The sequence below is a fragment of the Egretta garzetta genome, unplaced genomic scaffold, assembly GCF_000687185.1.
Source record: "Egretta garzetta isolate BGI_Z169 unplaced genomic scaffold, ASM68718v1 scaffold474, whole genome shotgun sequence".
In the NCBI taxonomy this organism is placed as follows: domain Eukaryota; kingdom Metazoa; phylum Chordata; class Aves; order Pelecaniformes; family Ardeidae; genus Egretta; species Egretta garzetta.
In genome coordinates, this window is record NW_009259524.1 from 735,493 (window position 1) to 762,916 (window position 27,424).

General features: G+C 42.4%; 1 protein-coding gene across 1 annotated transcript in view; it reads right to left on the reverse strand.

Annotated features, from left to right (window-relative positions):
* Window positions 1–340: 340 nt before the first annotated feature.
* PARD3B (par-3 family cell polarity regulator beta) overlaps window positions 341–27,424 on the reverse strand; it is a 397,127-nt gene continuing 370,043 nt past the window's right edge. The window contains exon 23 of the mRNA XM_035893042.1: window positions 341–951. Within this exon, the coding sequence (XP_035748935.1) occupies window positions 597–951 (355 nt within the window). The 3' untranslated portion in view covers window positions 341–596. The remainder of the gene's footprint in view (window positions 952–27,424) is intronic.

A 27,424-nucleotide genomic window follows, 5' to 3' on the forward strand; every position in this document is an offset into this window, starting at 1 on the left:
TGCCAGGACCAAACAGAAAGAGGAAGACAGAGGGCAGGTTACAAATCTGGAACTGCAGCATCCTTAAAGCACAGAGCTGCTGGTCTGAACATGCCTGGAATGCAGCCGTGACCTCCGTGGCAGTCCCTTGTCCAACTCACGATCACACACTGGATTACACAAGATCCCCAGCTCTGCACGAAGTCCACAATGCGTGCTGTGTTCTCACTTCAAGGCTCTACAGCAGCACTCTGAAGTAAACTCTGGCGACACCGCTGCCCTTATACAGACAGCTACGTACTGTATAGGTGTAACTGGATTCGGTAAATAGCCCTGAGGTGTATTAAGTGTTGCGCTTAATTTCTAGCAGCCACTTTCTATTTTTAAAAGGAATTAAAAAACACTCAACTGTCTGGTACCTCACATACTCAAAACACATCGTACCTCATGTGGCTTTAGTTTGCCTGTTAGAAAGCCCCTATGCTGAGCCCAGCTCAGTAAGAACGACTCCAGGTCTCGTGTGCCATTCTTACAGGCAGCTACACTTGGGAACAACTCTACAAGGATGATGTCCAACGGGATTCCTCCCGGGCTGTGCTGGCAAGTCCAGTGCGTGGCTATACAGCTGCAGTCATGGGGTTCTTCTGCCTGGGATCCTGTTGCCTGTACTGGTACTGGTCTGGACTGGTCCCACGGTGTCGGACAATTTCATTATAAGCTGGTGCTCGGTGGGACTGAGGAGGGGAAGGTGGCACATCCTGCCGGAGGGGTCCTTTATGCTGGTTTCCGACAGGCTGGGCTGGGTAGTACTGGGGGTACCTCAATTCTGCCACTCTTGTGTCCGGCGCACGGATGTAGTTTCCCTTAGATGTGTGGACAACAGGCTGTCCTCCTTGGTAGTAGGGAAGATCTCTCTCTTTGTATATTACTCGTGGCCCCGTTAAATATTCCAGTGGCTCTGCAGGTCCTCGCCTGAGGAGGAAAAGCATAATAAAGCACATGAAAAGGCAGTCTACTAGTCCAGCGTCACCTTATTGTACTCACAGCCCATGTTTACTTGGGGAAAGGAAATGCCACCTCAAGCATGACAGGTCCAGATGAATCAAAAGAACTTCTGAAGGATAACAAGCCTCCCACCTGCACACTACAGAAGTCTGTAACACCCAGGACGCTGGAGGAAGGGTCCAGCGCACATCACAGCCCTTTTACAATGGGGGAGCACTGGAGCCCTTCGGCTCCCAAAGTCAGCCTCCTGTGATCCATTTGCCATAATGGAAACAAAGCTCCTTTAAACAATGCATGTTTGACTGAATCTTATCTAGCCTGAGGATAAACAGATGAGTTGGGTCTGCAAGTCTGCAAATCCCATAAGCTTTACATGCACAAATATTCACGCTTTCTAAGCCATTTCCCACTATTTTTTTTCCTAACATGTCAGATTATAAAACTTTCCAAACATTATAGCTGGAAAAACTGGAACTCCTGGAGGAAACACTAGGGATGTCAGGCTACAATACCTGTGTTCAACAGGCGAGCTGCCAATGGGGTTTAAAAAAACCTCCTGTGATCTAGAAGGCCTGATATTGCAACAGCCCTGTAACTTGTCTGCATCAGTATGGATCTGACAAGCTCTAGTTCACGTGAAAAGTAACATGTGAACATAGCTGGAAAAACTGGAATTCCTGGAGGAAACACTAGGGATGTCAGGCTACAATACCTGTGTTCAACAGGCGAGCTGCCAATGGGGTTTAAAAAAACCTCCTGTGATCTAGAAGGCCTGATATTGCAACAGCCCTGTAACTTGTCTGCATCAGTATGGATCTGACAAGCTCTAGTTCACGTGAAAAGTAACATGTGAACATGTCATCCCTGAGGATGTGCCACGGAGCCCTCTCTGTAGCTTTCTGCATCTTAATTCCATGATTTGCACTAATGAAGCATTGATATTTTTTCCTAGTACAGCTTAACTTGTGATACTTTTGAAATGGCAAAAATAATTGTTCTTACAGACATGTTACCAGAGCATCCCCAAAAGTTCAACTCAATTAGGAGTTTTTGCCAGTCTGATTGCAAATGTCTTTGCACTTTGGGCAAAACCTCCCATTGACTGCAGAGGAAGCTTCTCTTTGAGTGAGAGCTGAAGGAAGACGACAGGGTTTTGACCCAAAACAGGGGCTGAAAGGATAAATCAATTACACCTGCTCTGTGGCTTTGGGACTGAACTCATCAACTGTTTAAATATTCTTTGCATAGTTTTATTAAAAAAGTCATCATTCTGGTACAGCAGATCAGGTGTTCACAATTCGTCCATGCCTCTCTCTGTTCACACAGAGATTTTTACAAGCATGCTCCCCCTTTCTTAACCTGGGCTCCCAGACTCCACTGGAACTTGTTTTGCAAGAAGTAAAACAAAACATGTGGTTTTCTGCTGCACTCGTTTAAGCCCATGGGGTAAATCATGGACATAGGCAATGAACAAACATTATCTGCCTTGAAATGAACCTACAATTCTCCCCCTGGAATAACTTAGTGCAAATGTTTCCTGTTTAAAATGGAAAGAGCAAAAGGAAGAATTCCAGGCCTTGGACTTTTAGGACCCTACGTTCCCCAGAGACTTTTTGCTTTAAAAACAGAACATTATAAAAAAAAGAGATACTAAAAGGACTCTTAACCGCTTGCGTTGAGACAACTGCTGTCTCTGCTCACACACCTACGCCTTGCAACAAAGCCTAATTTCCACAGCAGGCCAAAGAATTACTCCATGGATTTCTATATGAAGACTTGTTCGCTAGTCAGTCCCATCACACTCAGCTTTTAATTCCTCTGTGCGCAAAAACGCACTTCCAATCATAAAAGGCTTCTGCGGTGGTAGGAACTGCTTTGTGTCAAGCAGCAAACCAACAGGAACAAATGTCAAACCTATATGCATCATCTTTTCATATAAGGATAATGCTCAAAATCCTGTATATCGGATTTTATAAGATGTTCTCATCGGCAGCTATAATCAACCAAATTCTTGTTCATCACATTAAAAAGGGACTGAGCTTGGAACCCGATCCAGAATTCACTGAAGAGCCAGGTAGCTTTTGGACAGAGCTCTAACTGCGAAATTAAATTCCTCTAAAATAACAAATTCAAGATTAATTGGTACCAAAATGACTGTTGATAACAGGACTGAGCCACCAGCATCATCTACTGAGCCTTCAGCGCACAGCTCATCCCTCAACTCACACGAGAGGTCTGGATGTTGCAAGAAAAGAGGGGGATGTGTTTTGCCATCCAGCCAGAAGAGCTGTTTCCAGGAAAGCTCAGCCGGCCTGGTTTGAGGAGGCAGTGTGACGCTGCTGCCACAGAAGCTGTGACTGTGCAGAGGGCAGCACATTCGAGCAGCTTTGACCTAGGACTGTGCAGTGAAGATGAGCCTGAGCAATCAAAGCACATGTGTGCCAGACCTGAGGCATGTACCCAAGTTGCTTGAGCCTGTGCCATCAGGTCTTCATTGCTGTTACCTATGCTACAAAACTAAACCCACCATTGGTTCACTTGCAGCTAATACTGTCTCTGATTGTGTAGACAAACTACAGAAGAACATGTGAGAAGGGCCAAATCTTTCTTCAAAAAATAAAGAAATATCCAAGCTGTTCACTCTCAGCACCAGTTTCCCTTCTCTGAGGGTGAAACATCCATAGATGGTATTACTCTCGAGCGTCTTCCACAGAGTCAGGGCTTAGCAGCTGGGAGGAGAGGTACACGGTGACAAGGCTTGAATCCACTTCACATGGATCCTTTAGGAAAGTCCCAGGAAGACGGAAGGTGCGTGTGGTTTTTTAGCAGCCTTGGCAATAACACAAGCAGTGATCTAACCAATGATTACCAGAACTCTTGCATGAGTAAAACCCTGGGAAATGCTGATAACTGCCCAAAAGGCTGCCCCCGGGCAGCGTGACCAGGGGGAAATTTCATGAGAGATACCCTTGTGGCTGCACCACACTCCCCAGCTCACTTCCCCCTGGTGATCCCAGTGGGTGTTATGCGTGCAGATACACATGCTATGATGGCGACACTTTTCTTCCCTTTTATGAGCAGCAGTGCATGTTGAAGCAGAGTTATTTCCCGAGGATTCATTCTTCCCCACCTACCAGCCATGCCCAGTGAAGTCTGTTCTTAGGGAGCGGCTCACAGTGTGACCAACCAGCCAGGGAGTCTCCATGAACCTCTGACATGAAACTCCACCTGACACGTCTTAAAACATGGGAAAAAACAGCCCTTCCTTCCCCACGTGTGTCAAATTAACCATCAGAAAGTCAATTTTTTTAAGGTAGAAGAAACGGATACCAAGCTCTGGCTGTAGAAATGCCATCACCGTTAGGAGCAAGTTTGGTACGCTGGGGGCAGTTCCCGTCAGGGAAGAGCAGGGCTCCTCTGAAGCAACACTATTTTCACTTGATAGCTCATGGTGTAGAAGTACATGCTGTTGTTTATCCTCAAAGAAATTGCCATAACTCAAACCAAACACTTTCTACTTGGCAGCCCCTTGTAGATGCTATGCTTGTTTTCTGCAAGAAGCAAAACAACCCCTGCCTTTTCACTCGGCAGACATTGCCACCTCTGAGGAGGCCCTAATGAAATTCTTTTCCCCTCCCTCGCTGTTTTTGTTGGCTCCTGATGAGTTCAGAGTTCACAGGGCTGTATCACACCTCCCAAGTGACCCACAGTTTGGGGGTCAAACCAATAACCTCAAGTGGAAAATCAGTGACCCAGGGGAGTGATCAAAAATCCACAAATTGGGTCAAGCAGGTCCAGCCACTCAAAAGGACCAGGCCAGGAGCGTGCCCTCTGAGAGGACATGCTGAGTAGGAGCTGCTCTGACCGTCAGCTGTTTTCCAGATTTTTGGCCAGTTGTTTGACCTGGGGGTCCACTGAAATTAATGGCAGGCAGAAGGTAGGGAAGCTGACACAACATCCTGGGAAGGAACTGATCTCAGAAGTCAAAAAGCGATTTTGCTGATAGCTCAGCTCTGCTGGCTCCCACTGGAGGATGCGCCACTGATGCGGTCCACCTAAAAGCAGAGGCTGCTGGTGCAGGAAGCAGTGGAAGGAAGGAAGGCAGAAGCACCAGGTTCAAGAGAGGAGTGAAACTGGTGGGGCAGTGTGAAAATGCACTCCTCAAAAATGTCATGGACAAGGTGCCCCTTAAAATGTTCATTTTATTGTGAGGAAGCAAAATCTCATCTTCCCCCACAGACAAATTACAGATCACACATAGAGGTATTTGCAAACTTGTTTCGCCATATCATTTCGTAAGCTGGTTAGCAGCTCTACTGGTTTATCTTCTAAATGACTCACCAGGTAAGAACTGTGATCCATTTTGAGCTTTAAGAGCACAAAACAGGTTTGTCCAAATAAAACAGGTAACTTGTGACTGATGTTCAATTAACAGCACATGTGTTGTTATTTTCTCTATGACAAGTTAAGCCTGAAGTATTTTGGTTTTCTATCCCTGCTTTATTTATCTTCCAAGCACAATGAATATAAAATCTAATATTTTCTGGCTTTGCTGCAGAATTTTGAAGAGCTTCTGGGTTTATTTAAAACTGAACCAAAGGACTCTGAATACTTAAGAAAGGCTTCTTTTACCCAAAATATTATTTAGTCATTGAAGTTAAACAGGTATCTCTAGGTTTCAAAAAACCTAACCAAAACACTTTTTGCTTTCTGCAGTTCCTTTTTTTTTTTTTTAAAGGCCCCATTTCAGTAATTCTTCAGTTGTGGAGAATCTCACAGGACAGACTGGCCTAAATACCTGATGCTTCAAAAACAGCCAGAAAAAACTAATTTCATTTCAGGTTTACTGTGTTTCATTGTTAACCCCCATTTGCAGGTCACCTTTAACATCAGCCACAAGACACATGCTTGGGTTATCTGAAAGGAAAGGAAAGCAAAATGATGGTCTGGCTGTTCACGCTGTGCCCCATCATGTTGGGAGTTTGGAATTCATCATGACAAAGAGTTTTTCTTGCCTCTGTTCTATAGGGAGAATCACAGAGATCAACCTCTTAGTACCTGGTAAAAAGCAAGGAAGGGGATGCTCTCTTCTTACATCACTGTCTCCTTCTCAATGCTGAGGGAATATTTTGCAAGGGATATAATCTCACAGAAAAACTGCCTTCTTTGTCAGGGAGTACTTCTTGAAATAAACTTCAAAGACAGCCACAAGACTAAGTGGCAAATGGAAAGCCCACATTTGGCTGCAGTCTCTTTCATGTCGAAGCAAGACATACAGAGACTCTGGGTGATGGCATCAGGCAGCTCAGGCTGTGATTAAAGAAGAGGAGAAAGCAACAAGGTCCTATCTGTGTCCAAATTCTCACCGAAGAATTCTATTGTATGCACCGTGATTGCATGCTGTTTGTTCTCAGTCAGGAGGATCTACTTTTAAAGAAGAAAGGAGAAGCTGATGTAAGAATTAAATTATGCAAACAAACACTCTTACAGTATCAAATACATTACACTGTGTCTTTATAAAGCTCTTCTCAACATACGCTAAAAACAACTGACTGAAAAGACCATGTATTCCCTATCTCTCCAGTTACAGTATTAAAGACACTGCAGTGCTGTTTGTAGTCAGTGGTACTAAGAACTTCTGTTGCTTAATATTCAATGTGCATATAACTTGAAAACATTTTTTTTTAAAATCACTGCAGGTTTCAAAAAAATCACTCCATGACTCTGAGCTTCATTAAAGTCTGTCTCTGTATCTTAACAGGCGAGATACTCCTATAACAAATATTCTTTGCCGTTTCAGACCAGTACTTCCCATAGCTGATGATGGGGTTTGCATTTAAAAAGCCACTGGAAATCAGGTTTGGTATCTTAGCACTGGGAAGAATCTGCGGCACAAGGAAGTGCTCAGTGGCTGCTGTCTGTGAGAGAGGCTTGTACCTCTCAGAAGGCGGCAGATGTCTAGCAATGTCATACTAACCTCAAACACACCACACACAGATTATTTATGGGCTGAGCTGGTGGAGGTGCTTTCTTCTCCTGTTCTTTTATCAACAATACAAGGCTAAAAAATCAGATAACGTAAACGAATACAATCCCTGGCTCTCATGTAGCACATGCCATGCGGAGAGAGCTGTTTTTAGTTTGAGGACTGTGTTTGGAATTCCTTCAGTGTCAGGTTTCCAGTTACCAGACCCTCATCCCTGGGCCAGGCACGGCTGTGGTTGGACTGGATTAGCAGAACACTCTGCAATGTATATTACACAGCTTTGACTTCTATAGGCTTTGCAGACCCATAAAAATAATGATCATTTCATGACCTGCGTTACTGGGGGGAAAAAAAGAGCAGAAAAATCTCTCTCCCCCCTTTTTAAAGAATTCATATTTGTTTTGGATTTGGAGGAGGGATCCATACAAGGCTGTCTGAAATTCAAGCAAGCGTACATTTCAGATGCAATGCAGGCAGGCCTGATTCTCTTCCCTTGCCTACACTTCTGCAAAGTTTAACAGTGGCCTTGACTGGCCTGAACATAAGAGTTTATAGTTTCTCTCTCTCTCTAGTATTATGGCCTGGAATATTTAGAAACAAACAGCAAAAGCACCACAGTCCCAGAAGGTAAGTGCATAGACATGTTTATATTGCTCTAGTTGAAGTCTGGCCTTAAAGTGGCTGGAGAACAAAGTTCTTTACTGTTGGCAGAGGGCCACATTTTGAGAGATGTTGGGCCCCAGCAGCTCCCTGGAGAGTTCTTAGCAACTGGAGACATTTAGGTGTCCCACTTGTTTTTACGTCCAGGACCAAGCATAAAGTTTAGTCAGATACTAGCTTTCCATGCAGATAAGCAGACTGCAGAAACAACTGTAAGATGGGAAAACAGTAGCCTGACAGGTTTGAAACTTTACCATAAGGTTACATACGATTTCTTATGACAGCATGAATAGTCTATTTTGCACGCAAGCAAATTGATTGTTCCCAATCCCTAACGAAGCAAACTATGTCACAGATTGGTTAACATCAGAATTTAGAGTGCCATTTAATTAAACCCCCTCCCACCAGCAACAAAGCCATACAACATTGTGTTGCTCCTTTGCCCCAGCATTAGTTTATTTTCCACAGCAGATCTCAGAACAGCTTCTGATAATCCCATCCTGCAGGCAAAGCTCCCCTTTCTTTCCTTCCCTAAATCCAACCTACAAATAGAGGAACTGCAATAATCAGGATTAAAACCCTCAAATCAACAGCAACAAAACCCCGAATATGCTAGCCGGTGCTCTATAAATGCCCAGTAAGCATTCAAAACAACTAGTCCAATAATCCTTCCTACTCAATTCCTCACTTGTTTTGTTCATATGCTCTCAGGCATGGTACATCTCTTCTACCAGGGGGCATAAAATAAAGTAGCACCTATTGAACAAGACATCGCTATTCTGTGATCTCTTCAAGCTTAAAGAGATCTTAAGTAGATTGGTACTTTAAGTAGCGAGTCATTACAACATGTGTCATTTCATATGTTACTCATTATTCGACACAACATAATACCGTGTGAGTCATTAACCTCTTGGCATTGGTAACCTACTCTCAATGCTAAGCAGTCATGCTTGTTGCTCAGGAACCCCCATGCTCCATCGGGGAGAGACCTGGATAGGATTTTAAGGTCCCTTTGGTCTTTTGTTTTGCAGATCAGCAGGGGCTGAAAGCTTTTCCTACAGAGTAAAAGGGTTCTTGGCCTTTGGTCTCTTGCGTCATGTTTCTGAGATGATGCTGGCCAAGTTACATTGGAGGGGAGAAAACTTCTTTTTAAAGGACGTGTGCATCTTAAGCCAGCAAGAGAAGCAAATGTTTAGGTTTCTCAGCTGAATTTTGCATTTCAATGCAGATTCAAACTAATCCAAAGAAGCACTGAATGCATGCAGAACTGCCACCACTGGGGCGAGATGCTAAAGTGAAATCTCTTCTTACAGTAATATTTGTACTGCATTACTGCGCAGGAGCTCCAATGGACATGGGGACTCTGCTATCCCTGCCACGAGAAGAGCCAGCTACTTCCCTCAAGAGCAGGCAAGCAATGAGAAGGGAGAGAGATGTGGAGAAGCGAGACCCCAACACTGGCCCTAGCACAGCAGCAGCACAAAAGCCAGAAATACTATTCAGATCTCTTTGCCTCACCCTAACCTCTACTGATAGGATGAGAGGAAATGACCCCAAGTTGTGCCAGGGGAGGTTTAGATTAGGTATTAGGAAAAATTTCTTCACTGAAAGGGTTATCAGGCACTGGAATGGGCTACCCAGGGAAGTGGTCAAGTCCCTGTCCCTGGAGGTATTTAAAAGACGGGTAAACGAGGTGCTTAAGGACATGGTTTAGCAGTGGACAGGTACGGTTGGACTCAATGATCTTAAACGTCTTTTCCAACCAAATGATTCTATGATTCTATACTGCAGCTCTCTGCTTTTTTGGAGGCTATCAGGATAGAAATTAAAGGTCTTGTGGTGGTCCAGGAGATTTCAATTTGATTTAAAAGAAATTCTGTTGCCGTAGTCAAAATCCCTTTTCAGAAGGCAACAAACACACCGCTCGGGCTCCAGGAGAGCAATTGCCTTCGCAAGGAAGCCTCCTCTCTTGGCCTACCCACTCACAGCACTGCTGCTAGCCACGCCAGGTTCTGTAAAGTGCTTTCAAAGATGCATAAACCCAAATTCTATCCTGTTCTCATTTTTTCCACATGAAATGCATTTAAAGCATGGTGATTATTCAGCTGTGCTGTTCAAATGATTTTCAACAAATAAGAGAAGTCATTAAAAGAATCTTCTGACGTAATAACAACCTGGGCCCAGGTTTTTACTATTCAGCTGCTGGGATCTTAACATGCTGTCTGATCTTTAGTGGGCTAGTAAAAACCTGTAAGAAGTGGTTATTAACGTTATTACCAAGCTTTCAGGCTTTTTTTTCTAAAGAATCTCTCATTTAAATTAAAGCATTCCTTGCAGCTTTTTCTCCCATTGCCATGATGAAGCATGGCTGTCAATTCTGCCTCCGATGGCACAAACTGAGTAGTAAAACCATGCTTCAATAAAAAAGGAAAATGATTTTTGAAACTGATTGTAGCTGGTTATTTTTCCCTCCATTTCCTTTCTTTCTGGGTCCAGATATTCTGTTAAACTCACCGGGATGTGCCATTCCCTTTTTCCCCCTTTGCAACAAAGGCAAAGCTCAAGATCCAGAGAACGATGGCTGCTTTTTGGGGGTGAGGAGGATCTTAAAACCAAGCAGCTCTTATTTCTTTCTTCAGGCAATATTTCAGTCCCCATTGTTCCCCTACTGCTCATGTAGTGATTTGCTCCTAAACAGCGCAAACTGCCTGTAAGTACATCCTCCCCCCCATATTTTCTTTTGTTAGAACCATTCATTTCTATACAGGCATTAGATTATAAATTTCCTGGCTTGCCGCACTCCATTAACACTCTGGTAACCACCCCTTTTCCAGCCAGCCATTAAACACCACCTTTAATAATTGAGATTTAAAGGCTCAGGGCATGATAAACAGCTGAAGTTACAACTTTACAGCTGCCTCTACAGAAGTGTGTAAATCTCCAGATTTGGATAGGCAAATCAGTTAATTAGACTTGCATTAAGTCACAAACTTTGCGGGTGCTCTGACAGCAGACATCCTGAAGTTGAGCTTTAAATAACAAGGGTCAAACCCCTCAATCCCACCGGGATAGGAGAGACGGAAACGTCCCACCCGGTGCCCAGAGAGCAGTAGCGCTGACTGCAGCTGCTGTGACTTGCAGACGGCCGTGAGCGCCCTGCGACTGCAGCCCATTCCAGCTGTGTTTATGCTGGCTTCTTCCTTAAGAGCTTCTACAGTTACACGAACATCAGTGCAGCTGCAGCAAGCAGAGTCACTGCTGACTGGACATGCTCTACCCGCTGCCCGTGGTGGAGACAGCCCTTGTTTTACCAACCTGCATTTCCCGCCCGCCAGCACGTGGGTTGCTCCTTCAAAGCGGGACCCTGCAAGTCGCGGGGATAGCACGGCTTCCCCCTGCCCCTACCTGTGGCTGAGGAAATGCTATGTGGATGGCCCCAAGTTGCTGCTAGTCAGTAAATGCTCAAAGCTGGTGAGACATGGAGCTGCAGGCCACCAGCTTCTTTAGGGACACGGGTAGTAAGAGGTTAACCTTCGGTCATGAGGCCCAAGTGCCTGTGCTCCATCTCTGCACGAGTTATCTCCCTGTTGCTGCATTTAAAAATACTGTATGTAATTAACTGTTATCAGGTTGTTAAGCAGTGTGCTGAAGTGTGAACTTATCATTCAATTGTTTCCTTTATTTACAAAGTCCCTGCCATTCTCTGAGGCAGCAGCCTGGGACAGGCTGTTGACTTGCTCAGATGAGGAGGGTTTAGCGCACCAGATTCTGATGGCAGAAGCTGATTCTGGAGAAGTGAGACACAGCCGTGAATCTGCTCGGTTCCTCAAACACCCCCTCAACACGCCCTGCGGAATAGCTGTGTGTGAACGAGACACACACACATGCATGCTGCTGCTACCAAATACATCACTGTAACGTTGCTTTGAGACCTGAACCGCCCAGTGCTGAGGAAATGCACAATACAGCTTCCAACCGCTGAAATCCAGCCTTATGGGCATAGCTAGAGCTTTTACTCATACATATGGCAATAACTTTACTGCCTATAGATGTGTACAAGCTGTGTGGTCCATTCACAGATGAAGGTAACATAACTGCTGACTTTTCACGAACTTCTGCGCCCAGTTCTTTCCCTTTCCCTTTTCATTTGTTGGACTTTGTTTCCTTAAGAAAAGCAAATCAGTCAGTGCACATCATGTTAGACCACACGCTTGGAGATTGAGGAACAGGGCAAGATGCCACGTCTCCCGCTGTCCTCTCTGCCTGCCTCCACAAGGCCCAGGTTTGCTTTCCTGGAGCCCACCACTTTTTTTGCCACTTTCCCCTCCTGGCCTGGCTACTGTTCTCTTCTTTGCTTTCTTACCCAGCAGCACCAGCCCTGGCAATGCCTGCAAGGAGTCCAGGATGATAGGAGACATCATCAGACCTATGTGATTTTCTTCCATGCATTCCTGGTCTGGGGCAGCACCATGCATCCAGCAGGACATACTAGCATGGTCCCTGGGCATGCAGCATCCTTTGCTGTTTGGGAACTGGTGCAATCATCAACATCCCAGATCTATGTGCATCCCCGCCACAAGACTTGTAATAGAGGTGGTTATGTAGCTTCTAAACAAATTTTTTCTTTGCCATCTGCACACCATGCTGCATGCCAGATGACAAGATAAAATTTGCAACAGCAAAGTTCTTGGAGCACAGCAACCTTCTAGAGAGAGTAAGCACAGCCTGTGGCAACACAGTTATATCAGCTTAGTCATGTACCTAGAACAGAAGACATCAGGATGCTGAAGCTGGAAGAGGGAGCACACAGCAGAAGACAGGAAAAAAAGACGCTTTAAAGACACATCAAAACACTGCACCCCTGAGCAACGGGAAAGCAATGCCAACAGCTGGGAATTAGTGATACTTTACAGAGGTGACAGCACAGCAGTTTGAAAATAGAGGCAAGCCAATATTGAGATAAAGAGAGGCTTTGGACAGCACCACCAGGTACAGACTTTAATTTCTTTTGAACATATATATACATCATGTCAGTAGAGTCTTATGTGCAAGATGTGATGTTGTCAGTAGTTTCAGCTTAGATTATGATGAACACCACCATAGTCAGAGAGGCAGCCCTGCTCTAGCCAGGAAGGCTACTACGTGCCATCAGCGAGAAAAAGAGAAGCATTAGCACTTCCCAGGCTGAACCTGGTAAGAACCTGGCAAAGATTCCAGACAGCATGTCTCAATTTGGCTGGGGAAAAAAAACCCCAACCAACAAACACCCTCTAACTTAAAACAATCTTTTACATAATGAATCAATCAAACAATTATCTTTGCTCTAGTATGTTCAAATCAAGGGAATCATCATTGAAAATAACAACCAATTTATATAGCTCATTTAAAGCCACCGTAAGCTAGGCTGCTGATTCACTAATGAACAATAAAGGTCACTTCTACAATATCATTCTAAGTATTTTCAGATTGTGCAGTGTGATAGACTTGAAGTGGCATGTTCATAAAAAACCCATCAAGATCCTTTGCAGAGGGAAGTAAAGACGGAAAGAGATCTGTGCTCTGCCTGGATACTGGATTGAGAAGAGGGAATAACTTGATGTGATGAGGAACTCTGTGCCCCAGACTCATCCGGCCTCAGCTGAAGCCTCTGGATGTCAATGGAAGCATTTCAATGAGCTTTGGATTAGGCTCTTGTATAGGAGAATAGTACCTGAAAGAGGAGGAGAGGGCAGGGAGAGAATGAGACATCTGTATCCTGGAATGAAGTCAGGAAGTTAAGGCCCGACAGCCTTAGAGAGCAAATACACAGCTAGAGTACTGGATACGGGTTGCTGAAATGCCTCACTCCACGTGGAAACATTCCTTTTCAATTGTGTCAGTTCAGAGAAAAGACTGACCAAAATGCAGTCAATTTATTTTTTACTTTTTGATGCTTATGATGTAGAGGGAGGTACATATATGCAATTACTAAGAAAGAAGACATTCTACCAGATGAATAGCACACCTCTGCGACATGGATGTTATATCTGCCATTATTAATAGCGTGGCAACCGGGGCAACGTAGCAGAGCGTGCCCTAAATTGCAGCATCACGTCTGTGACTACTACCAGAACCAGATGCCTCAGAGGAACCTGCAGTTAGCTGGCAATTAATAGTTTCCATAGGCCTTACAGCATAAAAGCAACCTCTCCTTTCCTCCCCAAAAGCTAACTCAAAACAAACCAACTATTGGTCCAAGTCCAGATTTGCAGAAAGATGCAGGTTTCAGAAACACAAAACACTTGATGGCATGTCTGTACTTACAGATGTAGATATAAAAAAATAAACCCCATAATATTTAACCTTGACAGACCTACTATTTGAATCCCATACGAAAAGCACAATATAGTAGGGAGCCTGCGGTGAGTTGAGAATGACATCTTTTCCAAACCTCAATGTTAAATCTTTAATGCTGAGTTGGGTTTCTCTCTAACAAAAATATGTGTAATTCTACTTCCAGTAAAATGAGATTTTCTTTAAAAGAACTTTGCAATATTTCAAAGGCCCCTCTTTTTTTAGTGATCAAAAAGTAAAAGGGAGAAATTTCACATCATATCAAGCAGCTACAATATAAACCATTACTCAAGAAGAATATTCCAGTTTCTACATCAGAAAAGCACAGAGCAGCAATACCATTCCAAGGATGCAAAATGGTCTCTGTATACTAAAGTCCCTTCAAAAACTTATAAAACTTGTGGTATAAACTAGCACAAGTGAAAATGAAATGCCTAAGGAGGAAAAGACCAGGGTTAAGGGTTCCGTATTGATTTTTTTTTTCCACGTTGGGATTAAAGTGATTTCAGCTGGGACCCAGCATTACAGATGTAATTATAATTTCCATTTATATTTTTAGACTGTGCACAAAGAAGTGTAATAATGGACAGCTGAACATTTTCCGTTGTCCATTAAAACCGAAATGTTTCTGATGAAATCTCTGTTAAGACCAAGGACCACTGCAGTAATCTCTCAATAACAGAGCTTTCTTCAGATGTTTGGTGACGAGAGAGAAGGGAGAGCTGTCAGCCCTTCACACAAAGAAATCAAACCAAAATGACATTAAGGTTGTTATTCCCCTCAATAATACTAAAGACTCCACGCTCAGATCAGTAACAAGTCTCTTCAAAGAAAAAGTCAGATGATTCATTAAATAACCTTTCTTGATATTATTTACAGGATATTTAACAAAAAGCATTGCATTAAGGAGGCATTATTTAAACCACAGAAAGTGCAGGGAGTGAAGAAGTGAAATTTCTCGAAGTAGCAGTGACTGTCTGCCATCCTTCCCCCATGCTTTACAATGCAGGGCTAAGTCCAGGTTTCCTGGAGGCCTCTGATAGCTAGGCAAATGATGGCTATTGAAAAGCAAAATGTATTCAAGGTAAAGCAGGTGCTTTAAGTGCTCTGATGGATCTGGGCCTAAAAATTCAAGTTGTAAACCCCAACTCAATTTCAACCGACTAATTGAATTTGTTGGTTTTTTTTTTTTTTTTAATTCCCTTTCGTTTCAAATCGGTCTGCCCTGTGCTTTCTGCCATAAAGCGTGGTGCAGTCAGCACCGCAGCACAGCCTGCACCACCGAGCTGCTTCCACTCGCTGTTCCAGAGGGGGCTGCATCACACCACGCCGTAAAGAGCCTTACAGAAAATGCTCAAAACCAGCCTGGATAATATTCAGGCAGCCTAAATTCAGCCTAATTCCCTAGTCAGTAAGAAACCCAGATGCCTTCAGAGACCCCTACAAAGCTAATTAGAGGACTACCAGAAGTTGAGTCAGCCAGTAAGAAACACAGCAAAGCACAGCAAAGTTGCACAGGCTTTCCGAGTGTGGCTACTGGGATCCAATAAAGCTATTAACTGATTTTGGAAATCTTTAATTGCTGAACGTATAGTTGTAAAGTGTGCTGTTTGAAGATCTTTGGAAGAAAGACTGTTAGCATGTCCTTTCTTCTACTCGTTTTGTTCCAGCTATTGTTTTGGGTGGTTGATTTCAATTCAAGAGCGTATCACTGTTACCTCTTTAAGAAAGCAAAACAAAGGGAAGAACTGTGACGATACCATGCTTCCAAAAATACATTCTTTTTATACTGAAGACATCTCAGCTCTCAGTAAACAAATATCCCTTTTCTTTAAAGCACAGCATCTCAGATCAAGCCAAAATTCATAACAAAAATGCTAAATGAGGGCCCAAAATGTGGTGACACATGGGTATGTACAACAGTACGCTAACACCTAGATCCAAGCAAAAAGCCATTCACATGGATTTTCAACTGTGAAATCCTGCTGAGATTGGTTTTGCTCGCCAGATTTTGTCATGATCTACAACAGGCTACTCTCAAAAGTATTTCCCTTCAACCTGGAAAACAAAGGCTATTTTTCTTCTTTAAATGAACAAAAGTGCCAGCTACTCAATATCCAAGGACCCCTGTTGGCTTAGGGTTTTACTTGATAACCTGGGGTGGGTTTTGTTCACACATTTACCACCCTCCCTCTCCGCCCTTGGCTGGAAGTGGCCGCCAATTTCCAAGGTGCTGTCTCAGACTATCTGGTGCACAGATCCAATCTCCTTGCTGAATTACATCTGGAGTGGAACAAAAATGGCAGATAATTCACTTTCTATTAAAGTTAATACTCTCCTCCTCTTGCTCCCATGTATGTTATACATTGGACGTGTTTGCATGTTCTGCTCTGTTTTTTCAGCTGCTGCAAGTGCATGAGCTATCAATTACTCTGAGTGCAGAGAGGACGGTGACCTGAGGAACAGCTTCCAGTTTACGTGACTCCTCACTTCATCACCACTCAAACATTTAAATGAATCTTGCTGGGCAAGAGGCCTGAAGCACAGAGATTCCTTAGGTGCTCTCTTCCCTGCCATTTTCCCTCTCACCGAATGGTTAATCAGAGCAGAATAACTCTTTAAAACTAATATTTATTCAAACAGCTGTAGGATCCCATCTGCTCACGCAGAACAGAGCGTGGAACTAGTGGAGGCCACACCAATACCAGGCAGAAGCCAGCAGAAGGTAAAAGTTCTGTCAAGATCTCTTTAGCCAGGTTAAGTTACATTTGGCAGATAAAGTTTTCGAGTACAGCAAAGACACTACCATTACTGCAAAGATGTGGTTAAGTTTTTAGCATATGCATTATGGTATTCCAACATATTTCCAAAATACAGCTTGCTGGAAGTCTGACTAGTGGCCTATGTACTATTTAACACCAACCACATGCCTAAAAAGCTTTTGCTGGTGTGCTTCTGGCATATCCACATCATCTTTCCCTGTGGTAAAGATACTCAACAATTTATGCAGATTTTCCCAAACAAGCATCAACGAAAGAACAGAATCACTGTGCATTTTGTGCTTTGTTTACGCCACATTTTAAAGAACTGTTCTAGTAGAAAATTTTGTACAGGTGCTAAGTGACAAAATTAGTGCTAATTTACATAACTATTAAATGCTAGAACAATGCAATCTTTTCCAAGCCTGGAGATGATGGTAAAGATTCTTAAGAAAGCAGGAATTAATTTTCTCTAACAGGGTACAACAGGAGTTTTAGCTCTTAAAGTTACTGGTCCATAACTGCTAGTGATCTGAACATTTGCAATTCTTCAACAACCTTGAATTACATTAATTTTTAAGTCCTACTTCTACTTCACTTATATCTGTGGTAAGATGGAATGGGGTGGAGAAGAACACAGAGAACAAGCAAAGACATATTCCTTTTTCCAGGATCTCCAAAATATGGGAAGATTTGGGCTGCAAACATTGGTGGGCAGGGTTCCCAGGGGAAAAAAAAAAAAAAAAAAGCCTAATCAGAGTTTATCAAATTACTAACAGACTGACGGACTGACCCAGACAGCAAAGGAATGAAGGAATATGCTCTAACAGCGATCGCATTTCAGTCTAAACCTACTGCTGACTGCAATTGGTAGGAACACATCCATGGATTGCAGTGGTTCTGGATCAGGCTCATACTAGCTTCTGCAATATCTCTTTCAGAGTAAGGTGTCACTCAACCTGGATCAACATATCCAAAGCATGATTTTCTAAACTGTCACTGTTGAAGAGCAACATAAAAGCGTTAGGTGAATATATAGGCAAAGAAAGCTGGACAAAACCCCATGGAATTTAGAATATTCTCTTGATACATGTTTAGGACACTTCTGTACAGAGAAATTAAATATGTCACCTACTTATGAAATGGAAGCAGTTTGGCTGCCAATTGTATGAGCTGTGTTGAAACAGCTGCTCTAGCAACTGTTTTTACTATTAAATTCTTCAGCGATTCTCTTAATCCCAAATTAGATACCTCTTTCCTTTAATCACCAGTTTATATAAAAGGTCTCTCCTCACAAGGCAGGGTTTCACCAAGGATAACAATCACAAACAACTGCAGGTCTGCTTAAAGCACTGCCCTTGCGTTTCTCCATGGCTCTCATCTCCCCCACCGTGTTTCTTATTTCTTGGTGGGTGGCACGCTGAGTGCTCACGACTCTGTCCCCTATGTGTTTGTAAAATAACCCAGAACTATATTTGAGTTCTTAAGATTTCACAGCCTGTCATTACCTTACAGCATGCAATTAAGACTGTCCACATACACTTCACTTCCTACTTTATCATCATAATCTCCTTTCCCCTTTCATAAACGTGTATACAAGAATACCTGTAACTGACTCACTTTAAATGGCTTGCTATTAGAAGCTCGAAACTTGCCATCATGACAGTGCAACTTCCTTGTTCTCTTTAACGTCTTTCCTGTTTTTTTTTCTGAACCTGCTTTGCAAAGATTGGATGAAGATAAGGGATTGTGGAGAACTAACTGCAGTCTCCCTCTGAGCAATGGGTGCCATCGCAAAGCTGCTGTCGTATTTGTACATGTATTTACACCTGACGCTGTTGGCTTCCTACGTTTCTTCTTTTTAGCTGTTTTTAAAGCATGTTCGCTGACAACCATCTTTCAGCCACACCTCCAGACCCATTTAGCAAGAGAAAGCCAAAGCCAAGCACTGCAGCGGAGTTCTTATTTTACAATGAACTTTCTCACAGAAAGAAAAACTTATTTCCTCACTTTTGCAGCCTAGAGTCCACAGGTTTTGATCAGTTCTGATTTATAACCCAACATAAGCAGCAACATTTTTATTCCAAATATCTGTACCTATAAAGCAGCCAGCTGAGCTTCCCAGCCTGTTGGTCTCCTGAGCAATTTCCATATCCATCTCAACAATGCAAAGGATGTATTTGCATTTTCTAGCAGCCATCTCATTCCCCAGCTTTCACTCAGCACATCACTCTGTTGAGGCATTCTATGGGATATATGCTTTTATTTTTTAATTTGATCTTCTTTTTAATTTGCATTCACTTATCCTTTTTCCACAGTTCCTTCATCTCAACCCAACCGTTTTGTATTGACACTTCTTTCTTTCATTAATATTTGGTTCCCTAACATTTGTTTTGTTCTTTTAGTCACTGGAGGCATAGCTAATACAGCTTTCTTTTCTGAGGCAATGTCTCCATGACTTCATTAAATTTTATACCATTAATTCAAGCCCTTTTGTTCAAAGGCAGTATTTTCCTCCATCGCCTGTATTTTTAAGCTGAATTTGGTGCCCCTAGTTTGAGTGGGAGGTCCTTATGCCTGATTATACACTAAAATCCATACCAGACCCATGTTTTTTGTTAATCTGACACTTGAAAGTATTTTTATTTACTCCAGCTAGTAACTCCTTGCAAAAAGACTGGCTGTTTAGCTTCAAAATATTAATTGACTTTTAAACTATTCCATATTGCATTAACTGGCTTTTTGCTATGAGGAGTTGACTGACTTATTAGAAAAATTGACAAAACCCATCCCTGTCTGCCTCCTTCTACACTTCCAAAGTATTCTGGGACATCTGGTTTTTAGTGTTTTTTTCAAGCTATGTCCCAGTTGTTGCAGACATTTTCTTTGCTCAATTTTCTTTAGTTATTCCCATGGAAATTATAGAAGTGGCCTGTCAGCCGCAATCCATGATTTGATGTCACGAACCTTGACCTTTCTGACTTTCTAAAGTATACTTTTTCAGTATTAAGGCTTAATTTGGCTTGGATAGAGGCATCCTGTTCATTTCAACTGATATTTCTACTTTATTAGAAAGCTGGAGGTATGTTTTACAATCAAATCTCCTTCCTTTTGAATTCAACTTAAGAGATTTCCACAATTGTGATCCTCTTTACAATTTTCTTTCCTCCTTTCAGCCAAGCCTTAGAGAAAGACACAAGACCATTTTTTGAAATGTCTACATCACACTGACCCTTTTCTACCTGCATTGCTTTTAATGCCCAAGACTCTCCCTGTTGAAGGTATACACAGGTTATTTATGAACTCTGCACTCATACACAAAAAAAGCCTTCAGACTTCACATGTGACACTGAGGTGATTTTAAGTACCATGGCACACTGCAGCCGAGTAACTGAAACCGAGACACAACAGAACAAGTTGCAACAGAGCACTTCCAGCTTTCTCCTGCACGTACGTATCACAAACCTCATGTCCCGCTTTGGATTTGGACTCTGTCCTTCTTGAAATAGAGTGACGTTCCTGACATCTCAGAGGCACTGGGCAGTTTCCACAGCAATCAGGTTTTTTTATTACCTTGCAGAGTTAAGTGAAGTTAGCTAAGCAAATCTTAAACTGTTTGATATCGGATTTAAGCTAACCTGTTAATGAGCACATCAGCTTGGTTCCCAAGCTTGTACTCCAGCATGTGAGAATCATCTTTTTTCTTTGCCTGTATTTCATCTTGGCTGGTTTATTGCAACGTATCTTGGAGGTCCTTGAGTAGGACCAGTATTTCCATTAAAACTGATTCTGAATTCATCTGCCAGGACTTAAAACCCAACTAAAACCATACACATATTTCATTTATAATGAGATCACCACATTGGAAGATATAGACAGATAAGGTTTTGCTGCATTTTCAATGAAAGTACAGCTGTCAAGATAAAAATCGTATTTAAAAAATAACGCTGAGTTACTGATATTACTTTAGATGATTCAAGCAGAAGAGAAAGTTAATAATCAGGTACACCACAGAATATGCTTGAGTATTATTTATATTTCACATGACTGGGATGATGAAATTAAGTGGGCCATTCATTTTTGTGCCCTGCTTAGTTCTAATCCTATTTAAGACTCCAGATTATCAAGTCTTCTTAGTTTTGCACTTATGTCAGGGGAATATGAAAAAAAAAATATTTACATTCAAAATGAAAAAAAAGACCACTCGCAATTGGTTCTCAAATCTTTCTCTTGACCCTCTTCTCTTAATTTTAACCAATGTGAGAAATGGGTGAGATACAGACATTTTTCAGCTACCTAAAACTACAAAATATTTTCCTATCACACTGCCCTTCCTGTTTTGCACCACTTTGGAGGGAAAATCTGGGCATTACTAGAAATACTGTGTATTATGTTATGCACCAAAAGTTAATAGGTATGCTTTGTAACTGTATAATATATATCCAGTAACGTGGGTTCACTGACATACTATGACTTCGGTGATTCTGACTGGGTTGATAAGTTATTTCAGTGCCGTTATAGTTTTGGCACACACTCCCGCCCCCCGCCATTTATGAAATATATCTGCAGATGCTTTTTAACCAGGTGAATGATGCTGCAATTTAAAGAGTGCTACAAGGCAGCAATGGCATTCCCTGTGATACCTGCAGCCTGCCTCAGCATTGCCACCCTCTGCCTGCCATAAAGCACAGTTTTGGGCTAAAAAAAAAAAAAAAAGAAAAAAGCAAATTTGGTAGAGCCATGTAATGAAGCCAGCTGAAGAGAGGAACAGTGGAAAACTGAGAGGCAGCCTGTTACTAGGAAGTGGCTACCAAGAAGGTCCCTGGAAGATAACTTGGCAGAACAGCCGTGGTATTGTGGGACACAGCAACACCGTCACCATTACTGAGAACCACTGTGCCACTGCGTAGCACTTACCAGTGCAGACGGGTCAACACCAAAACCCAACCAGAACATCGCATCCCCCAGCTGACAGCTATAATAGCCACAGCTGCACTGCTGGGTCAGTGCTGCGTAACATACTGTCGGACGTCAAGGAGGAATGCAAATGGAGTACACAAAATGAGAAGGGGGACAGATTTTTTGCAACGTGGGATGGAGTAAGTTAAACCAAAGTCATTTAAAGCAAAAAAATTAATTGTGATTTAAACCAACAAGCAGGGAATTTTGATTTAAATAATTGATTTTAAACCTTGCTTTTTCATCTGTGCTCCTTGGTTAGTCAATTCCCATAGGTTGGGAATGCTCTGACAAGTTGATTTGCAGCTAATTACAGTCTGCACTAAAATTGTGATTTCTTTTTGTTAACCAGGAGAATACACTATATACATATTTAAGTAACATCAGTATATTGCTTTCAGATTCTGCTAGACAATGGTGAATGATGACTCTTATTTAATAGACAATTAACTTTTTCTTGTGATTTGTGTCAAGTCACTTTCTGATGACGTTTTTGGGATTCAATTAAATTGCAGAAATCCCACATTTTGAAATAAATTGGGTTAGTAAAATAAAGGCAAGAACACTCAAGTGCAAGAAAAAGCTAATGAAACTTGCTAAATAATCCATTCCTCCTGTTTGAGGAACCTTATCTCTTCATGACATAGGTGTTACAGAAACTTTGCTTTTGATCCAAATTGTTGGAAATGCTTCTGACTCAACTCTAGAGGCTATCTCATAAATTGACTGCATGGGGACTCCGGTCCCTTGAGTCAATGCTGTTATCATGTTCTATAGTGTAAGACCTAAACACTCAATCTATTTAATTTATTGAAAGGGAGGTTAAAAGATAACATAAATGATCACTGCACAGAAATACTGAAGGGGAGGAATTTTGCAGGCTTGGCTCTTAAAATGTAGCAGAGAAAATATTTACCATCGTATCTAGAAATTGAAAATGAGTAATTTCAGACAGAAAAAAAAGGCATAATCTTTTTAAACAGTAAAATAATTAACCTCTGAAGAATGTAATGAATTCTTCACAATGTGACATTTTAATTCTAGGTTAGATACTTTTGTAAATACATTTATAAAAATAATGTGATGGATCAAAATTGAAATGTAGTTTGATGCAGAAATGTAGGTCTTGGAGGGGTCAGGCAAGGGGATGAAAATTGTCCTTTCTGACTTCATACCTAGAAACGGATGATGTGCTGCTTTTAGCTACTGCCTGAAGACGTGCGAGTTGCATGGTCAATCTGAAGAGAAACATCAAGCATGGCAAGACTACGTGCTGCCACTGTACTGCAAGGCTAGTTCCTTAATACATGTGCAATTTTCCCAGTTTTAAGATGCATGTTAAATTTAAGGCAGATATTCCTGTAAGCCAATTCATTTTTCTCAGCGGTCTCCTCCCAACCACAGCAATACAGCTGAACTCATCTATACAGCCTGAACTCATTCTTCCATGCTTCCAGTTATTTTCTAATGCTTTTAGTGCCTTTGCAGCCCCGCCCCTTTTCTTGACAAAAATGCGCGTTTCTCAATAACATCAGGATTCCAGAGAAACTCTGGAATATTAGCTTTCCTTTGGAATCAGCATTTCTTACTGGGAAGATGGCTGAGCTTTCAGATCTACATTCATCACGTCACCAGTGTGTCGTCCCGTCTCAGTGTCTGACAGTCTGTTTTTGGTCACAGCCAGCTTTTCCATCAACGCAGAAAAGAACGTGTCCTCAAACATGAGATTTCTCCAAACAAGGCTGCCATTGACAAGACTGTGATTTATATTAAGACAGACTTCCATAAAAGCAAGCTGAAAACTAAAACTATGAACAAACAGAGCAGCTTCAGCTTCGTATCTGTTCCATAGCTCCATCAGGAAAATATTCTGGATTACATGATGAAAACAGGCATTAAAAATAGTTTAAGAAATACAAATGTTTTTCTGGCTCCCACACTCTTGCCCTGCTCCTCTCCCAAAAAGAAGAGGATAAGAGGTGTAAGAATCAAGCTATTCTCCTGCTAAGCAGGAGGATTTAACATTGCTTAATACTACTACTCAGCACTACCCAGCCGTAGCCCCAGGGCAACACGTTAGGTATTGAGTGCAAAGAACTGTATCTCTCTTGCAAAGCCTTCCATTCTGTCTTTCCCACTTTGCTGCTTTTCTGCAGACAGAACGGCACAATGCAGTGTGAGATGAAGACCTGCCACTCTCCTGCCACAGCCACTTACCATCTAATTCAGATGTTTGCCTCTGTAGACATTTCCAAACCAAGTCTACACAGTGGTATTATTTTACCTAGAAACTTAACTGCGTATCTCAGCTGGGCACTCATTAAGCCAGTCACATACAAAGCCTTCCTCCAAAGGCTGCTGCCTCCTGTTTTCAGCTTTTAATTAAAAATGTAACCTTACACAGGAACAGATCCTCCACTCAAAGGCAAAAGGGCGTCACTGAGCTCACTGAGAGTGGGACACTGCATTTGCTGCTGTATCTCCTGAAAAGGCAAGCACACTTGACACAGCTGAATTACTCAAATACAGTTAATAGAGACTTATATCACCTGAATTTGGCCCATAATATCTAGGCTTAAATTAGATTAGTTTCAGAGAAAGACAGAAAAATACAAAATAAAAGGGCAAAGCAGGAAAGATGTTTCAAAGCTTAGATTTTTTACAACCCAGCAGCAGATATGTTCGGATGCTGCTGGCAATCTGACTTCCTCTTATGCAGGGATGCGTGCCTTTGCGTGGGAATGGGGTAGTGCCTTAGGGGGACCAGACATCCATAAAGCTATCTGGCAGGCCATCATTCCTCCTTCTTGCCCAGTGGGGAGGAAAACCAAAGCTCTCTTACTCCATTTGTCCATGCCTACTCACACTGGCGTGAGTCCTGTGGCTCCCAGGTAGAGCAGAACAGTTTCCCTGTGTAGGTCCCAGCTACTCTTGACATGGCACAGATCCCCTCCTCCCCCCTCATCCAGTGAAACTGGCTGCAGGCCAGGCGCTTTCCTCTCTTTCCTTGTGTTGTGCCACACCAGAGCGGCAGGCAAAGGTCATATCCTCCTGGACTCAACACAATATCGCAATAAAAATCTGTTTCCCAGCATCTACAAACCTCATCTGAAGCCTCTTTAAGTATCTCTTATTATACTGGACTTAAACAGCTAAGTATGCAGACAATTATATACCATGTCCATACCAAATGCAGCTCGGGGGTTTGACCAAGGTGAGGAGAGGGACAAGACGAGGGCAGGAAACCATGAACTAATACTGGAATGCTGGGGAGAAGAAAGCTGCTCTTTGAGGAAATACTATCTCCGTACTACTTTCTGCCTTCCTATTTCTCTCTCTCTCTCTCTCTCTCTCTCTAAATAATGCTGCCCATAACAGTAGTATTCATGGATCCTCCACTGAGAATTGGTTGGCAAATGGGTGGGTTTTACCTGGATTCCTCTATATTCCCGGGCAGTCAGCCATGAGAACAAAAGAAATCACTCATTTCCATTAGTGGCTGGCAATGAGACTGCATCCCCTTCTTCTGGATTTAGACTTCACTACAGCAATCCAGTCATTTGTGACTGCCAGGGCTTAATTACTGCAGCAACATGAAACTGCAAAACTTAGAAAACCTAAATATAAAAGGCAGCCGCCGATTGCTGGTCCGCAGGCATGCCCAAGGCTGTGCTGTCCCAAAGCTCAGCTCCTGCCAGGGTGGAAACCCTCTGGAGACGCAGCAACGGCATGGCCCGTGTGTGGCAGCACGAGTGTTCGCGTCAGGAAGCACACACAACCCTGCTGACGTGCAGGCCCTCTCACTCTCCAGCATAATCTTCTTAGGCACCGAGAGAAACTACACTCTCCACACTGATCTCCAAAAGCTTATTGAATGTTTGGATGACTTCCTAAATGGCGAGTCCCAGCCAGCTAAATACTCAAACCTGTCATAAGAGCCGGAGAGTCATCTTTCCAGCAAGCTGAATGGAGTTTTTGGGAAGAACACTGTGAGATTCGTGATCTGATTTGGACAGACCTACTTTTTAAAAAAACCCCACAACACAAAAACGCAGGGTGTAGAGGTGAGCAGTACACACACCTCGGGGATGTGCCGAGGATGCAGCGGGTTTGAAAAGGAACAGGATAGAAGGAATATGGGGAACACTGCTGCATAAAGCAAGGGCATGTCTGCAGTGCTATGCTCAGTTCTGGCCAGCCTTTCTCTAAAGGAATACCAGTGAAATAAAAAGAATTGAGGGTGATGGAAGTTATTTCACCTGCAAATTTCCATTTTATACATACTGGAAAAATAAGGTTGATTAGCTTGAAGGGAAAATGAATAAAAGGAGACATGATACAGGAATACGAAAATTGCTGTAGAGAGTTACACTGGGCACCAATCGCTAATTTATTCTTGTAATTCACAAGGAAGTACTCCACAAAATTGAAATTTAAGATGGATAAAAAAAGAGTGCGCATAATTAAACTACACCTAACTAACCTGCAAAAATCACTGCTAAAAACATGACAGGAAACACGAGTGTTGGAGGACTATGAAAAAAGATGGCAATTTACCCAGGAGAGTAAGAATACCACAGTCAGCCAGGAAATACACAGAAGACACACTGCTGAAAAGCAGGATTCTGTTAGAAAAGCCAGTTACTGCACAGGACAAATTTCCAAAACGATGGCTGACACAAATATCGTTTGAAGGCAGTAACTGAACTACAGACGCATCCTTTGGTTTAGAAACCACAAACATTAAAAATGCTTACAAACATCCAACAACGTCTTGTGAGACAGCCTTTATACATTGGTGTCCAAAAGTAAGATATTCTTTGTATTTTCATCTGGAATTGGACGCAGCATTACATATTTATCAATCAGTCTCTCCAGTGACACCTTTGAATGTAAATGGAAAAAGAAGCAAAAAGAAACTATTCACTGATTTCCTAAATGCCAGCACTACTTCACAACGAAGAATCTCTTTTTGCTTCTAAATAGCTATTTTTGCTTTGCTTTTACAAATTATCTTGCTTGTAGGTCCAAGAAGTGGACTTGGCAAGCCCTCTAAGGTCTTTCCCAGCCTGCTAATTCTAAAGGGGGAATATTTTCTATTTTTGTTTTCCTCCCACTGCTTCCCACCACCTCTTCTAGCATCCTCTCGCTCTCCTTTCTGGCTTGCTAAATCTTACACGCTGCTATTAGAACTCCCATGGAAACGGGACTGAAATCTCCAAAATGCTTCCTTTTTGTTATGCCCCACTGGTTTCAGACTAGAATTACTCTTCATTGAGTTGATAAGGATTAAAAATTAAAAAAAGCCCTCAGAGAATTCACTCTCATTTCCACAGCGTTCAGTTAAAGCACAGAGATGCTCTACTGGAACAGGACTGCTATTCAGATGGCCTCTGCAGCAACAGCAGGACTTCAGTAGCTGTGGCTGCTGTAGCGGAGGCTTTCCACAGCAGCACTCTGTCAATGCCAGCCAGGATTATATCACTATAAACGCGGTCATTTATGCCCTGCTACGACCTGTTATAACTCTTGCAGAGCCAGCTTCCTCAATGTCATGTTCTCTACCTGTGGATCATGACTCTTGCTGACATGTTCAATGAGAGACCTTTTTTTTTAAAAATTCAAAAGTCCAAATTAATAGTACAGTTATAAAGATGGCACTAAATCAGCAGCAAAAGGTGACAAGACAAAACTGCAAAATGATCTCTCATGTTGGAGCTGGACATCAGCTGTGGGTGCTTTC